General features: G+C 38.3%; 2 protein-coding genes across 2 annotated transcripts; both read right to left on the bottom strand.

Moving 5' to 3' along the window:
• Nucleotides 1-759: 759 nt before the first annotated feature.
• Nucleotides 760-4,353, bottom strand: LOC105701419. Its single transcript, XM_012428153.2, has 3 exons — nt 1,710-4,353; nt 1,260-1,405; nt 760-1,181 (listed from the first exon to the last, which is right to left on the bottom strand). Exons 1-3 carry the CDS (start codon nt 2,011-2,013, stop codon nt 894-896), a joined length of 738 nt encoding a protein of 245 aa, XP_012283576.1. The 5' UTR covers nt 2,014-4,353; the 3' UTR covers nt 760-893.
• A 158-nt stretch (nt 4,354-4,511) lies between these two features.
• On the bottom strand, nt 4,512-14,385 carry LOC105701420. The gene is made up of 12 exons (XM_012428154.1): nt 14,252-14,385; nt 13,060-13,649; nt 12,391-12,501; nt 11,952-12,202; nt 9,468-11,704; nt 9,244-9,373; nt 8,571-9,065; nt 8,299-8,439; nt 6,532-7,343; nt 6,015-6,416; nt 5,640-5,875; nt 4,512-5,536 (listed from the first exon to the last, which is right to left on the bottom strand). The coding sequence occupies exons 1-12, from the start codon at nt 14,307-14,309 to the stop codon at nt 5,312-5,314; spliced, it is 5,688 nt and encodes a 1,895-aa protein (XP_012283577.1). The 5' UTR covers nt 14,310-14,385; the 3' UTR covers nt 4,512-5,311.
• Nucleotides 14,386-16,996: the final 2,611 nt, after the last annotated feature.

Below are 16,996 nucleotides of genomic sequence, written 5' to 3'. Positions count from 1 at the left end.
TGCTCTTAACACCAAAATGTTTTCTTCTTATCTTGGAAGTATAAACTTATCGGATCAAACGTCGAACCGTTATTAATAAATTACTAATCGCTAAGGTTTGGCGTAACTTGAATGTTTATTTTGTTGTTTATTTTAACAATTCGGTTCCGTGGTCACGCCAAAGGAAATGTTTATCCATGGAAATTAATAAAAGTTGAATGAAAGTATATTTATTACTTTCCGGATATTATTTCTTTTTTTTTTTTCTTTTTCTTTTTTTCGGGAGGAAATTTACATTTTATCACAGGAAATATTTTTTTTACAAGGCTCTGTACTTGTATTTATTTTAATTACTTACGACACGATTTTAATATTGTCACGCATATGTGTCGCGTGAACGTTCATTTTGAAATATAATTACAAGACTTAGATTCAATTTCGATCATTGTCTCGGTCGAGACATTTTTGGAACAACGAATGCCACTTTATACTTCCGCTCTTGTCCATAGATGTATTAACACGTTTTATACATTACTGAGTGAGAAGTCCTTCGACCGATTTAAGGGTATATTTCCTTTACCGTATGAGTAGCATTATTATTGCAATTATAAAAAAAAAAGAAGCACGTTAACAGATAGGCGGAAGTGCTACGTATACTTTTCCATCGTGTGGAGAAAGAACTTGTAAAGTAAACTCAATAAAATACTTATATTGTGAAATCGTACGGCGTTTTTGACTTTAACCACTTCACATTCATATTATCATATAATTCCACTTGTATTCGTTTTATCAAATATTATTTAATAACGTATCGTTTACATAGAAAAATAAAATACATGTGACGATATACCAATGTTCAAGCATCAGGGATCATTTTGCACAGCAAATATATAAAAAAAAACAAGTTTCTCTTTTCATTTTTTCATTCTCTTACATCGTACCTCTTTGTTACTTTTTCGATAGCATTGACAGCCCTTAGCATTCTTTGGCATAGATTCCTTACATGGAGATTTTTCACATTCGTTGATTACACAAGGTTCTCGATAAATCATGCAGGCCTCTGATTTGGATACGTGATTTTCCCTGGAATATTTTACTTTGTGCGAGTATTCAATCAGATTATTTTTCACATCCTTTGACAAAGGAGATGGAGTCTTTTCATTTCGTGCCGGTGGAGTGATCGCATCCAAGATGTTCTGTACCTGTTCATTATTAAAAATAATTCCAAACACTTTTCAACCCTCTTATAGTTTCATTTGCATCTTCGATTTTACAGCTACCTTGCTCAAAGGATCTCCCTTGCCTATGCTGACTAAGTTCTTATTCTCCAATGTTGATTTCTCTTTGTTCTGGCAATGTGATTTATCCCGATACAGCTTCTGCGGTATTTGAGGTGTGTAATACTGTGCAGGCACTACTGAAGGTTCTGTATAAAAATTAACATTTCATTAGTATAAAGAAACTAGCTAAAGGAACATCAATTTTACGGTAAGACTGCACCACTTTTAACTTCAATGAAAAACATTTAGGACCATATAAAATGTTTAACTCGGAATGAATAATATATCAACATCAATAGGAAGGCCGCACAATTGTTAGAAATATTGTAAACATATTGACTGTGTAAATATACTTTTGAATTTTTCCAACTCAACCTAGGCACGTGGTAAATTTAAATAAAATTAAGAGACTTCACGGAGTGAGATCAATTTGCTTTAAACATTTAATACGTGATTGAGGACGATCAGCTGACAAACTGCGTTCATTTTCCAAAATCTTCTTGATTTCCATTGCAGGCTTCAAGACTTTAAGAGCACCGTCAAGATGCATTTCCAACTTGTCGTAGACCTCTCGGGCCTTCTGCTCATCAGATTTCTTCGGTGTGAACCAACTGGGTGGTGGAGTTGGAACCCCGACATCACGTAGCACGTTTAAAGCTTTGGAGCCATTTTCACCCAAAGGAATTCCACCGACGAGAGCTTGAATTGCAGCTCCCACGATATGGCCCCCTGGGCCAGTTATTATTCCGGCCATTGGTATAAAAATACTCCTGCTCAATATTTAAATATTAATTTACATTTAATCTAAATCAGTTGCGTGTTATCTAGTCTCAAGTAGCACACTGCGAACGATTTAATGACGATCGACCGTTGGAAGAGCAAGAAATATAGGGAAAAAAAGTAAATATCTAACCTCAACGCGAAGTAAACAGACCAGAGATTTAGAATATAAATCTGGAGATATGGTGTAACGATTAATGTGCGAAAGTAAATACACACACACGGTCACTTTCTGGACGAGTCTTATTGCCATTAAATACTTTTCATTGTACAGTTAATACTGTATATAACTTATTTGTAAATGTCTAACAAGGATAAACAACTTTGCCGATTAGTGTATATTGTACAACGATTAATTTATAAATATACATCGGTAGGCGCATAGAATGATTTAGTAGTAAGTCAATTTATGGAGGAGCGCGTTGACAATTCGCACGAATTAAGAATACCAAATGTCAACGTGTCGTCCGATTGTCAGGAGACTTGACAAGGATCCAGTCTCGAAGTTAATGAAATTACAACTCTCGAGCGATACGTTCAGCCTGTCAATTGGTCTAATATTCTTTACATTAGGTCAATAAGTGCTTACAGTTATTGCAAAATTACGTTATCAGTTGGACCTTAGCGATTGGCTGTGTTATGATATCGTCACTTATAAAGATTCCTTCACTCGCAGTGTTGGGCAAATTAATATACACAAGGTAATACACTCTTTGAACGGTCTTTCACTCTTCTAAGAATTTATAAGAATTATCAAGGACTTGCCAACAACGATTCAAAGTGTCCTGGAGCTTCTATGTGGTCCTTAAAATCATACTCGGACCTATTCATACCTTAAATACAATATTATGTAAACTTTACCCAACTCTACTCCGTGGTAAATATCCTTTATCAAAATCAGTAAACGTATAGAGCGCGCAACGAGCACGTAATTCTAAAATATCAATTGAGAAGGCACTTTCGATCGAGTCTTACAATTAATAATATTAATACTCTACTTATAACGTATACCGTATCATGAAATGGTATTCACAGTATTTGGAAACCTTGAGGATATAATATTTTAGTGATGAGTTTGCTCTACCTCTATAAGTCAAGTGCACGCTATTCACTAAAATCATTGGGATATTTTTACAATATCCCTATCATAAAGATTAGTATAAACGTATTTGTTAATAGGAAGCACTGCTGTGCCTCGGCTTCTTTCAATTTCGGCGACTATACAGCTTGTCGGGAGAATACAATGAATGCGAGCGAATACAATAAGGAATAGTTAAGCATCGCCTTTCCATAAATTATTATAGCTACCACTAAAAGATCGGTATTTCTACAGTCGCTAATTCGTTTCATCCTATCATAAAGCTTTTCAAATTTCACATTCATATTTCAACATTTTTTTTTAAACTTAATTTATATTAATTAATGTAACAAAACTAAAAAACGAAACATTCGTTTTACAAGAAATCTCAAGATTCGGTTACTGCTTATGGTCTTCCTCGCTGTATTCTCCGTTAAGGTGGTGTAAAAGTGGCGTCGAAGAGGCTTCGTTTATGAAACTTTTCTCCAAAGTGGATGCACTGAATCGATTCGAACTTTACAATATAAATATGGAGGGTATAAGGAAGGTCCTAAAACTCATGAAATTTCAACTGCTTAAGAATTTCGGAGGAAAGTTTCATGAACGATTGACTCTTCAGATACCACTTTTATATCCCCCTAGCTTTCCTATACGTTCGATCTCACCGTATTCTCTCGGGAAATCTGCTTCGATATACTTTGTCAGCATGAATCTGAATAAGCTTTAGAACATAATATTTCATAAATATAATACTATCACTAGGTAGTGACACCGAAGTGTTCGTTTGTCGCAGAATAAAAAAAAATTAGTAATCCTAACAGGGTGTGCGACTAAATATGCAGGATAAAACAAAGAATTAGTTCGTTTGAGCAACGACCAGCTCTCGTTTTGATAATAACGAAAGCAGCTTTATATTAAGTGAGAGCAATAGATATTTCTCGTGTTGAACTAGGCACAGTTAACTTGGCCTTAAGGGAAACAGTTGGAGTTTTGGTAAAGCATTGTTGATTGGTATAATTAGAATATATCTTTCCAAATTTTTTTATGTTTATCCAAAGAAATATGGAAAGGTGAAGGACGTTTTCTTCCTTGTTCATTGAAGAACATTCAGGATCACTACGAAATATGGAACTACCTTTAAGGGGATGTGAAAGTGGCATCCGAAAGCGCAATCGTTCATAAAACTTTTCTGCGAACTGGATGTTTCAAATCGTTTCATACTTTAAAACGTGATTATGGAGACCCTAAGGTAGGTCCTGAAACTGGCGAAATTTCATTTTTTATAAACTATTTTTAAAATACCTATAAACAAATTTGAAAAGAATTGAAATTCCATGAGTTTCAGGACCTTTCTTATAGTCTTCCTATTCACGTTGTAAGGTTTCAAACTATTCGGTAAACCGTGTAGGGAGAAATGTTTTATAAACAAAACCTCTTCGACGCCACTTTCACATCACCTTAACTTAAATTTTGATTCTACCAAAAGTTCCCAGAGGGCCATTCTTAAAATGATCTTACACCTATTCTACATTATCAGGTAAGAAATTTTCGCACAGGCACAACATGGACGGTTAATTCAGAATCGAAGAACTATTATGTGTTTAGAAGACATTGGTGAATATCTCCAATAACGCATTAACATATCTCAATGTCTTAACGTGGACCTGGATAAATTATTATTTTGACAACAATAAATTGCATACGATAGAATACATATCACCGTTTTCCAAAAAATTGGACGTGCGCCTTTAAAAATCTCCCCTACATATTTCATTTCCCAGAGTCGAATCGCTAACTTCTAAATTTATTAAAATAGATATCTAAAAATGTTTAATTAGGCCCGTCGCAGCTAGTTGAAAGCGACATTGAAAGAGAAGCAAAAAATTATATCGTTCAATCATGGCACATAAAATTGTGCGCGTTTTTGAAGTGGTATACAATTTCCTATGCATAATTAAAATTAAATCAATAAAATAGAATATCCAAATCCTTGTCGAGACATTACTCTAGTCACTCGTAAATAATAATACACCGCATGTATGACATGCGTGTATGTACTCTTGCCATTACTTAAGACGACTAAGGAACCCGAAAGACTTACTGCGAAGCAATTCCTGATTACTGATACTTAATTTACTTACAGATTTTTCAGTGTATCAATTTCTTGAATTTCTAAAACCTTAGGAATTTTTCATTATTGCTCAATGTTATTCTGACTTTTGTTCCTCATTCTTAGTAACGAGGCATCGGTTAAAGAATAAGTTCCAGGCTCGAAAACTGGTGGATACTCGAGACCTGGATAATCTGGAGGTGGTGACGTTGGTGGTGGAATATATGGTAACGTAGGAGGAGTCAGCGAGTTCCTCTTTGTATTGTTCAATTTCCTTTTGCAGGCTGTCTGAATCGCAGAACATGGAACCTAATAAGTATTAAACTAGTATTACTGATATTTATAATAATAATAATTATTAATATTCTAATACATTCATAAATAAAAAAAACCCCACAGTTCATTTCCATACCTTGGCCATTTGGTTCACTGGATTTAAAGTTGGGGTGTCTGGACTCCAATCACTGGCTGAACTTATCGAGCTGAAACTTCTGCTAAGTGTCTGCGATTGACTGGCTCCACTGAATGAACTCAACGATCTACTTATTCCACTATCCCCCGGACTTTGGCTGTTGGATCGGTTAGCTTTCTGATCTTGCTGACTACTGGTCTTGTCTCGGAACAATGCTCTGTGCAGCCTTGGTGAACCTGTATTCAATTATGCCATTACAATTTGCTCCTCAAATCAAACTCCATACGTAAGTAAAATAAATGTAATTATATAATACTGGATATAATATATACATAAGGATGCAATTGTATTTTTTATACACTATAGCTGTTATACCTAAGAGGGTTTTTTGGGGTTCTTTGGGAAGGTCCAATGTGTTCGGCTTTTGAGGACTTCTGGATCCGAATAAACTCTTAAACCTGTTAGGCTTTTGAACATGCTCGCTCTTATCCAGGTGCATCTCAAACGCTGGTCTCATACCATCTGGCTCGAAAGGTGAGTTTGGTATCGGTGGAGGTTGATACTGAGCTACGTTCTTTAATCTATTTTTCTCGACATTTTCGTGTCTATCAATGCGCCTCAACGAGTCCACCCAATGTTTATCTGCAGAGGCGCGAAGATCTCGACGATCTATTAGATTGAAACTGCCCTTACGAGTCAGAAGTGCTTCCTTTTTGGTCCGCTGTAAAGTCTCCGAGGAGGTTCGACATGCCAAGTCACTACTGGACCCTGAATACCCTGTGTAAAGAATATAAAAAGAAAGGTGTGATTATAAAACAAATGAAAAAGTTATCGATACCATTTGGTATTTATAACTTTTTAGGGTTAACGATGAATAACTAACTCTATTTACCATCATTCCTGACCAATTTCCTTGGAGTCGAACTGACATCTACAATGGACTCTACACTTGCAGGTTCTCTTAGAAGTGAGTCAAAGTCCTTCGATCTAGAGTGACATTTTAACTCAGGCCTAGGAAGTATCGTAGGCCCATAGATCCTGGCATCACTGACTCGCAAAGATTCCACTGCTCTGATCTGACTTTGAATCCCTTCCAAACACTCTCCGGACTGTGAATGCGACCAGCTCTTTGTATATTTCGAGTCATTGCCTCTTGACCAATCTTTTTGTCTCATCGCATAAGAGGCAGCATCTTGTTGCTGCCTACCAAAATCTGCTCGCTGAGTGCAACTTGGTTGCCAGGATTTCTTCTGAAGACACCCCGGTTGCTTCAGCTTGACGAAGGATTTCTCAACTATTCGCATGCCATTCTCATCCTCTTGGCTGTACGTTCTTCTCTGATCCCTAGATAATTCTAGGGATCTGTTGTGTGCATTCACGTCCTCAACTGTTCGGGACAAACCGCGAGGAGGTACAGTATTCATGGATTTTCTATCTTCGTAGCTTAGGATATTTTGCCCGTAGGGCACTCCGTTGCTGGGTGAGATGCTCCTGGAGTGGGTAGAGTCATACATTAATGTTCCATCATCGAAATTCCTATGCTTCACATGGACGTGATCGCTGGTCAATGGAGTTGTATGAGAAGACGATGAGGAATAACCAATAGTCCGGGGACGTTCTTCGTCCAGGCTTGAAGATACAAATTCTTCCAGAGTTACGGTGTTCGATATCTCATCAGGCCTTCTCTCTCGAGTACTCTGAGACCTATCAGGAAAGATATTTGATCAGTTTTTATTTATTTAATATATCAAGAATGTTTCAACCCAATATCTGGACAATTTTAAGGAATTTTAGAATTTTATTAAAATCATTATTACCACATCTTAAAGCAAAGTAACTCGTCAGTTTAATTTCAAGGAGAAACGTAAATATGTACATTTAATTTCAAATAAAAGATTTATCAATATACACGGAACGGAATAATTTGCTTCTAAAATTATTCCTCTACAGATTGAATAACACCTTCCGAATTATTTAGAAGAGTTATCCCAAAATTTCAACTTATTCCATCAAACACAATTGTAAATAATTAGTCTGATTTCGAAAAAGAAGTTTAACATTACACAAATAATTAGTTATAATAAAAAGTAAACGCGTACCAGAAGGCTTCTGCTGTAATAAATAAAATGAAATGCAACCAAGATTAACTAAAGAATTTCCTAATTAGACATTTATATCCTTAACCGAATGTTTTTATATATTCTTTTTTATGTGAAAAAATCACAAATGAAAAAAGAAATATACTATCTTTTTACAGAGGCAGCGCGTTTTGTGACTTACCTATTGCCATAGAATCTGCACGCAAATAGATTTTACATGCAAAGAACGCACTCATCGGTTGATTAGTTAGGTACGATGCAGCCAGGTTGAATACGTAGTTAGGTCATGACGTGCACAAGTTGTCAACATACAAAATGAATGTACACCTCTCGTCGAAATGGTAAACAATTTATTACAACAGTAGTAACATCGTTATCTTGAGCGAGAAGTCAATTAGTTTTTGGCAAAATTGAGCGTTTTGTTAGAAGCAGATTGTGATCGAGGGAAAGTTAAGCGGAAGAGGATAGCTCATTAGTGCTAGTTCATTCTTAGAAAAAAGGAAAAAGAAAATAGAAACACTAGGCGTCTCTCGTTGATAATCTCTTGTGAAAAATATTACCTATCCGCTGTTCGCCGGTAATCAGCCATTTCTTGACTAGTTGGCACATCGGAAGCACTTTGAGACGAGCTGAGTCCATAAAATGTACTGCCTGCTACAGTCACTTGCATATCCGCTATGTTTGGTATCGATTCCTGTTTTCTGAAATTAATTATTTTTCTCAATTCACATTCGCGTAAATATTTTCCATTAAACAATTCCACACAAGACATTGATAAATAAAAGGACACTTGTAAGGTTCGATTACACTAATCTCTTTCATCACTGTTCACCTATTCGGAGTAGATGTAGGTAACACTCTTCGATAGCTTCTGAATTGAGCTGTTGGCACTGGAACATTTTGGTTTCGGGCACCCAAAAATCTCAAGTACTTCCTATCCAAACTAGCACCACTCATCTCGTGTTCCTTAAAGCCGGGTTCCTTTCTAGTAGCTTTTTTCAGAGAACCACAAATCTTCTCTCGACTTGGCTTCGATTCTGGAGTCTGGACACCCTTTGTCCTACTCTTGTTCTCACAGTCACTTTCATCTGTTTCACTGAACAGTCCACTGATCTGGCTGTGACTATCGGTGCCCAAAGTGGCTTTGTTGATGGCATCAAGCCATATTCCCAGAGAATCTTCAGCATCGGTTGCAAAATAAAATACCGTACCCGTGTGATAGACTTTGAAGGCAAACTTTCTAGACTTTACTTCGGCAGCTTGGGATCCGGTAAATCCAGTTAAAGCTATCAAGCAATCTGCTTTTGTACTATCCTGCGTCTTGAATCTATAAAGTAAAATAAGTATACCATATATAGAGGATATTACAAACCAAAGTTACAATTTTGCGAGCCTCGCTTTGGAATGCTTCGGGTTAAAAGAAATTTTGTTCTAAGGGATGACGAGATAAATGAATAGTCGAAACGAGACTTAGAAGAAAGTAAAAAAAGAGTAAATAACAATACCTATAAAGGAAAGAACCTTTGAGTATAAACCAAGCTCTGGCCCAGGCTCCTCCAGCACCCCGACTTCTATACGTCAACCACCCCTCCAAATCGCCTGCTCCGATATCTTTCACTGAAACGTTTCGTCTTTCTAAAAGTAATAACAAGTATTCCAACAATTAAGCCATGTGAAACAAACTACCGAAAACAAATGTATTAAATATTTTACAGTTTATTGTCCTTACTTGCGAGCAACATGTTTCGCTTTCTACTGATTCGAGGACTGGAGCCAGAGGACTTGTTTGACGTTCCTGGTAGACCGATGCTTCTGGCAACCATCATAGCTCTATTGACAACTCCTTTCTCAGGATGTTTGTCCTTTTCTATAGTCCTAGTTTTCAAATCTGGAGATTGGTTCTGCCTAGAACATCCTACACCGTCCGGAGAATCCGCATTTCTGGCAAGACATTCAGATCTACACCGATCCATGGTAAAATGGCTCATCCCATTGGATCGGTCTTCATCGAACTTATCATATCTATTCCTATCATCCTTCAACTGGTTCTCAAAAATCTCCGTATAACTACACTCGTTGATCGGAGTGGTCGGCTCATCAATAAAATCCATCGACTTCTCTACAAATTCTCGATAAGTTTCCAGATGATCATTCTTATGTCTAGTGTCAAAGCCTTCGGGTTTATGTTGCTCCACAAACTGTTCCACTTTACCAAGCTCTCTGCTAGTAGAGGGCTTTTGCGGAGCCTTTGGTCTCTCCAGAGTATCGGGTAAGTTAGGACTGTTCGATAGGTTCAAGTTCAATGGAGCAGGTTTTGTGAAGTATTTCCTAGGAGGAGGCTCTGGAGGAGTGAGTCTGGGTTTTATTTCAGGTTTCTTGGCAGCCTTATTTTTCGACCACCCAGAACATGTACAAGTCTGCAAGGCACCATAATTCCTACAGCACGAGTTCATATTACTACTGCAAGAACATTGCGGAGGAGTACTCTGGTTTTCCTGAGGTATTTGAATATCACTAACTGAATTAGGTTTGAGAGAAGTATTGTGCACAGTGATTTGTTTCTCTGTCGAAGTGGCCATATTGTCAACCGAAGCTTGGATCAAGGCCTTCTTCTCGATGAGCCTTGAGTGCTCCATTAAGGCACAGTCAATGGTTTGCAGAATAGCACCAAACTTTTTGAATGTCACATCTCCTTCGCTACTGCTTCCGGTGCCTTCGTTATAGCTCTCCGTAGATTCGGTCTTTTCATTGCTACTCTCCCGATTCAATTCAGAGCCTTCTTCCGAAGTTTCAGGATCAGTTCCTGGTCTGTCGATTCGATTCCTGACAATCCTATGGTTTTCACTGCTCGATCCACAAGTATTATTTACAGGATGCGTGATACTGTCGCTATTGCTTTGGCTAACTTCACTGCAACTGGCTTCATCGACGTCGGAGACTTTAATATGTACAACACTTTTAACTAAGTCTGCAGAACTGGATGCCATTGACGTAGACTGTTTTCTGTCAACATCGGAGTAGTTGGAATTACATTCCACTTTGTTAGCCCCCACTACTCCGGTTGCACTTTCCGAGCCCACAGCTGAACTATTATCGATCTCGTTACTGCAACTTTCTGCATTTTCCTGCGAATCAGTCTTTTTAGAGATAATACTAGGTACGCTTCGTGGCATACTGGTTGGTGGTCGAAACTTAGGCCGGTTCTCCAAAGTGGCAGTTTTTCTTTCCAGAAAATCTACCTCAGTGAGATCATAGGCCGGAGTGCTATGGCTCTTATCCAACTTGCCACGTTCTTTACGTCGAGTATTGCTCCGTGTCTTGTTATCACCATCATTGACAACTTCCGTGCTTTTCTCCGAGTTTGCCTGCTGAGTACTCGCATTGTTCTTAACGTTTATATTATTAATATCTACGTTCGTTGAGTTCTGACAACATACTTGATTGGGATCCAAGGGTTCATTTTTTCGAGTATCATCTTTTGAGCCGTCAACAGTCCTCCAGTCTTTCAACGACTTTTCGCTCTCTTCTGACGAGGTGCAGATCACATCCCCAGACTTTTCCTGGAAGTGCACTTTCTTCTCGTCTAGCTGTTGTTCTTCCACTTTTTTTCGCCTTTTCGACTGCTCGATACCCATGCAAGTCTGAGGTCTAATACTTGAGGGGACGTTGTCCAAACCATGGGCACAGGATGCAGCCTTGTCTCGCAGTTGGAAGCTTGTGCTGTGTTCCTGCTTCAATTCGCGCCAGAAACGCTCTAAATCAAGACTGTGCTTCGTCGTTGGGCTTGCTCCAGTTATTGTTGCTCTCCGCTGGACCAAGTTTCTTGGCTTCGTGGAATAAAGGCGCACGGATGACGGGGGATCGACCTCGCTATCGGAATCGCTACTGTCAGTGATCATTGTGTCTAGCATGTTTACAGTGTCCAGGATACTTGTCGGTTCTGGGCTGGGATCTTTAGGTGTATTTCTACAATAAAACATTTCGGTTTAAGAAAAAGCCCTTCAAAATTAAACGATGACCTTAAATATTATTTTTAATTAATGTCAAAGTAAAAATTAATGGAAAATTAAAGACTCTTTGATTTTAATCCTAAGGCTATCTCCATGATATAACCAATGATTAAAAACGAATGGATATGGGATCACTTATTGACATAATAGAAAATAGGTAGAAAACTATCATGTTCCTGTTTATAAATTCGTTAAGTAAGCACCTGGGCAGTGGCATTGTAAAATCAGGGATGGTGAGTAGCTCCGGTCTAGGTGATGGAAGGTTATGTTGCCATCGAGTTGTGTATGGTGTTTTCTTATTACTCGGCAATCTGTACGGTTTTATGTAGATTTGTCCATAAACTTTTGTGTGCCTCGGTCTACGTTTTAAAGTTAACAGGACTTCTGCTGGACTTTCACGAAACAACTCCAGTACATTTTTTCTTTCCCATCCGACAACTGTCTGGTAATTTACCTAATTAATAAAACATATATGTAAAATCAATGTTATATTAGAGACAGTACTTGTACACCATGTACTACAAACATGGAAACAACAAATATTTTTACTGTCATTACCTTGTTTACGCATAGATTGAACTGTTAATAAAAGATTGCATCAACAGGTTGCGCAAATTCACTACTAAGTTTTGCGGTACTTACCTGAACTATTTCATCGCCTTCTTCCATTTTCCCACACTGATGAGCTGCTGATCCAAATTTTATTTCTGCTACTTGATGTGCCCCGTGGAATGATGGTAGAATGTAAAATCCCTATAAACAGAGAATGCTGACAAGTTTAAAGAACACGATTGCATGGTTGTGGGAGTTCCATTGTATAAACGCAATATAGCGACAATGTACTTGTTATCTGGAAAGGAAGTTACAATCAATGACGTTCACATGTGTAGGTAAATTGGAGCTTGTCTCTCGTTATCTGGGCAGGATGTGGTGGATCGGTTATTTTCAAAAGAAAGGGAAATGACTAGATTATTCAGACTGGAATATTCTAATTATGGAAATGTTATTGCTAGCTTTAAAGTCAATGATACAACAATAAAACAAGGAAAAAATCATTTCCTGTTACTAATAGAAATAATTAACAGGAGATGACATTCTATTTAGATTAGCAAACTGTACAAAAAAACAATAGTATAAATGCAGCTGAATCGGAACAGTGCTTATTTTGTCAATGATAAACTTTTGTAACGAGTTTAACAGCATCTTGCAATGACCAGAAAAATCATTTACATATTTTCCTCAATTAATAACTATGTCCATCAGAAAAATTTAAAGTGCATACAATGATAAAATTAAAGAAGCCTTTATTACTAGATCGTCACCAGGCCTCTTCTTCAGTGTCGCCAAGTCCAGACTAGCAGGTTGCAAGATCATTGGATCGGCAATGTCTCGGATAATGTAGTCCGCTAACTTTGCTAGTTGTCCACAAGTGGTTCTAATTTCTTCGATGGGCTTATCAGCAAATCTGTCTCGCTGTGCACAGGTCGCCATCTCCAGGGACAATTTGAGTAGTTCTGCTTTCTTATCATTGTACTCTAATTGTCCACTAAATGGTGGTCGATCGAGCCATCGTACTAATGGCTTTACTGCTGTCACCACTGATGCTACGTCGGATAATGTTTGAGTTGTGACAGGTTTGGAATCGGTCTGACGACATAATTCATTGTGCAGACTATATGCTTGACAACTAAGCCGTAACGCCAAGAGTTGCAGGTTTTCTCGGTCAAGTTCATAGTGGAAATTACGTAGGTATTCAACAGCCTCAAGGATGATTTCTTGGTGGCCAAGTTTCAACACTCCAAGGTGCTCCAAATCTTCAGGCCTTAGGTTTAAAAGTTGCTGTCCATTCACACTGTGATTTGTGAAACTATGAACGTAAGGCAGCACCGAATTATCCAAGCCTATTAATGAAGAGAAGAAAATGTGATTGATTAATTAAAATAAAATAGCATTAAAAATAACTTATACAAATGCAAAAAGAATATTTCATGTTTTCAGCTAGAAACATACTAAATCAATAATGAAGTTAGTATTTAGTGATTTACAAAAAACAAAAACATCACATTTCTATAAACTTCTGCGACATCTCCGTAACTAAAACTACCAACGACCAATGGAGACAAATATAAGCATATAAAGGGACAGCGGAGAGCATGGGTTCAATTAAAAGTCTACGCTCTAATTACTTCTGTCAAATTAAAATCCATTATGCTGTTCTGCTAATTAGCCGTTGTGGCAAAATGTTTAAGTGGTACAGTTTATTTAACCAATGACAGAAATTTCCGAAGAAATGGAAATTAATTTTTAATTATAATTATTGAGTGAAATGCGAAAAATGAAAATGATTTGAAAATCAGTGGTCTCTGTGACCAGGAGCGACGACATTCGAGGGCGTATACAGGAAGTGGAAACATCCGATTCTCAAGGCGCGCGTGACATCGGTACTCTTGCATCCCAATCGCACGAAGGACATTCCTGCAAGAGGTTAACCCTTTTTTCGCACCTTTTAACCACTCGCACACTTGATCCGTCTTCCATTCGGCAACGTTAACATACGCCATGGTTTGCCGCCGCTCATCCTCGCCGCTCTGGAAACAACCATGGAGCAACTCCTACTGACTCCTACTGTCATCGCGGGACACTGGAACCTGGAACGGGGAACCATTGAGCATAAAGTACAAACATTAATAGATAGACTCATGAGCCCATTCAGCCAGAGATGAGTTGGGAGATTGCTCACTGGCAGGGTCGCGCGATCGCATCCTGTGCTGCCCTCTCGTACCATTCCAGAGAAAATTGCCATTTCGTCACATCTACATCGATATCATTGGTCCATTACCACTAGTAAAAGGATTCAAATACTGCCTCACAATTATAGAGCGATTTACACGCTGGCCTGAAGCAGTACCCATTGCGGACATTTCAGCGGAAACCATAGTTAACGCTTTCTATTCAACATGGATCGCAAGATTTGGAGCACCATCAGTTATCACTACAGATAAAGGATCTCAATTTGAATCACAATTATTTCAAGCACTAGCAAAACTAGTAGGTACAACATACAAAGAAAATTAATACAACAGCATATCATCCATGTGCCAATGACATGGTGGAAAGGTGACATCGTTCATTAAAAGCCGCCATTATGTGTCACGCCAACACTCAATGGATTGACACCTTTCCCTAGAGCTCGAAAATTCTCGGTAACATTAAATTGGAGAAGATAACTGTGAAACATACCGTAAGTTACCGGGAACATTGAGAATTTAAGAGAACGTTAATTTTGTTATTTATACTTTAGGTTTCTTCGTTTAAATAACTTTTTTTTTCCAATCAACTTCAAAGTTCAACCTAAAGAGTAATAATTACTATTAGAAAATATTGATTATAGGGTCGTATTTAGCTCCAGTCAAAAATATTCACGTATGTACAACTTCACGGAAAATTCCACGCCATTTATTTCAAACGAACTGATATTTCATTCTGCGACGAAGCGAATGGGAGGTTTTGATTGGCTATGAAGAACGTACAATGGAAATTCCTCTCTACGATGTTTCTCTATAGCTAATCGAAACCTCTCGTTCGCTCTGTTGAAAAATTAAAATTCTCATAATTTCTCGATAAAAAAGGCTTTGGAGAAATTACCAATAAATTACCGGGAATTTCTCTTCGTTTCTGACGTAACTTACTGGATTTAGAACTCTACCTTTCCCACAGTTCTTCTTGGACTGAGAACAAGTATCAAGCAGGATCTAAATACCTCTGCAGCAGAACTCGTTTATGGAACCTCATGTCGTCTCCCAGGTGAGTTCTTTATAGGTGTGACACCTACTAATCAACCCCTCATCTTTTTAGAGAAACTACGATCCATAATGAGAAAAATATGACCCGCTCCAATAGCACATCATACAAAAGGAACAACATTTGTTCACGAAACATTACATGCATGTTCACACGTATTTATCCATGTTCATGCAACCAGACGACCATTCGAAAATCCTTACGAGGGTCCATATGAAGTCCTAGAAAAAATTAACGACGGAGTCTTCAAACCAACCTAAAAGGAACTCCGACTACAGTCTCGATTGAAAGACTTAAACCGGCATTTACAGAAAAAGACGTTCCGGATACAACCGAACCGTTATCGAGCCACCAAAAAGACACTCCTCGCACATATTCAAGGACGCAAAAACATGTCCGGTTCGCGCCTTGAAATTGCGGCGCTCAAGGGGGAATATTGTGGCGTCAGCAGCTAGGACAACTGTACCCGTATACACAGTTCAGGCTAACGCCGCAAGCGGCGCTTCGATAGGGCAACGCGCAAACACACCTTAATTCGCCGTGTAGTTAGATATACACAACACAAGAAGAAGAGAAGTCTAACGACGAAGTACTGCAAAAGCGCGGTCTATTAAGTTTGTGACAAAAGAAAGTTTATATATGCCAAATAGGCCTAATAATAAATACTGTAATTATGTCGATACAGTGTTTTATTTATCATTAACAAAAATAAATAATAGGCGAACGAGTCGTATAGTGCTATGGCGCGTTCGGCCACATGCGTGTTAGCACTATTTTTACCCGACTCGCTCGTCTAGCATTTATTCCGTTAATGATGAATAAAACACTATGGACGTTATCACAATACTTATTATTAAACCCATTTGGCGTACATAAACTTTCTTTTATTACAGCTTTGATAGAGCACACATTTTTGGCGGTAATTCCGTCGTTAGACTTTTTACTTTTTTTACTACTTATATATCTACACGGCGGACTAAGGTGTATTTGCACGTTGTCCTATCGGAGCGCCGCTTGCGGCGTTTGCCTGAACCGTGTATGCGGTACCGTTGTCCTAGGTGCTGACGCCACGATATTCCCCCCTGTGCGCCGCAATTTCAGGGCGCGAACCGGACATGCTTTTGTGTCCTTGAATATGTGCGAGTGTCTTTTTGATGGCTCAATGACGGTTCGATTGTACCCGGAACGTCCTTTTCTGTGAATGCCGGTTTAAGTCTTTCAATCGAGACTGTAGTCGGAGTTCCTTTTATGTTTATTTTGAAGACTCTGTCGTTAATCCTTTCTAAGACTTCATATGGACCCTCGTACGGATTTTCGAGTGGTCGTCTGGTCGCATCAACACGGATAAATACGTGTGAACATGCGTATAATGTTTCGCGAACAAATGTTGTTCCTTTTGTGTGATGTGCTACTGGAGCGGGTCGTATTTTTCTCATTGTGGATCGTA

The sequence above is a fragment of the Orussus abietinus genome, unplaced genomic scaffold, assembly GCF_000612105.2.
Source record: "Orussus abietinus isolate OABI.00-Male unplaced genomic scaffold, Oabi_2.0 scaffold749, whole genome shotgun sequence".
Lineage (NCBI taxonomy): Eukaryota > Metazoa > Arthropoda > Insecta > Hymenoptera > Orussidae > Orussus > Orussus abietinus.
Note: the sequence above shows the minus strand (reverse complement) of the source record. Positions and strands in the feature narration are given on the sequence as shown.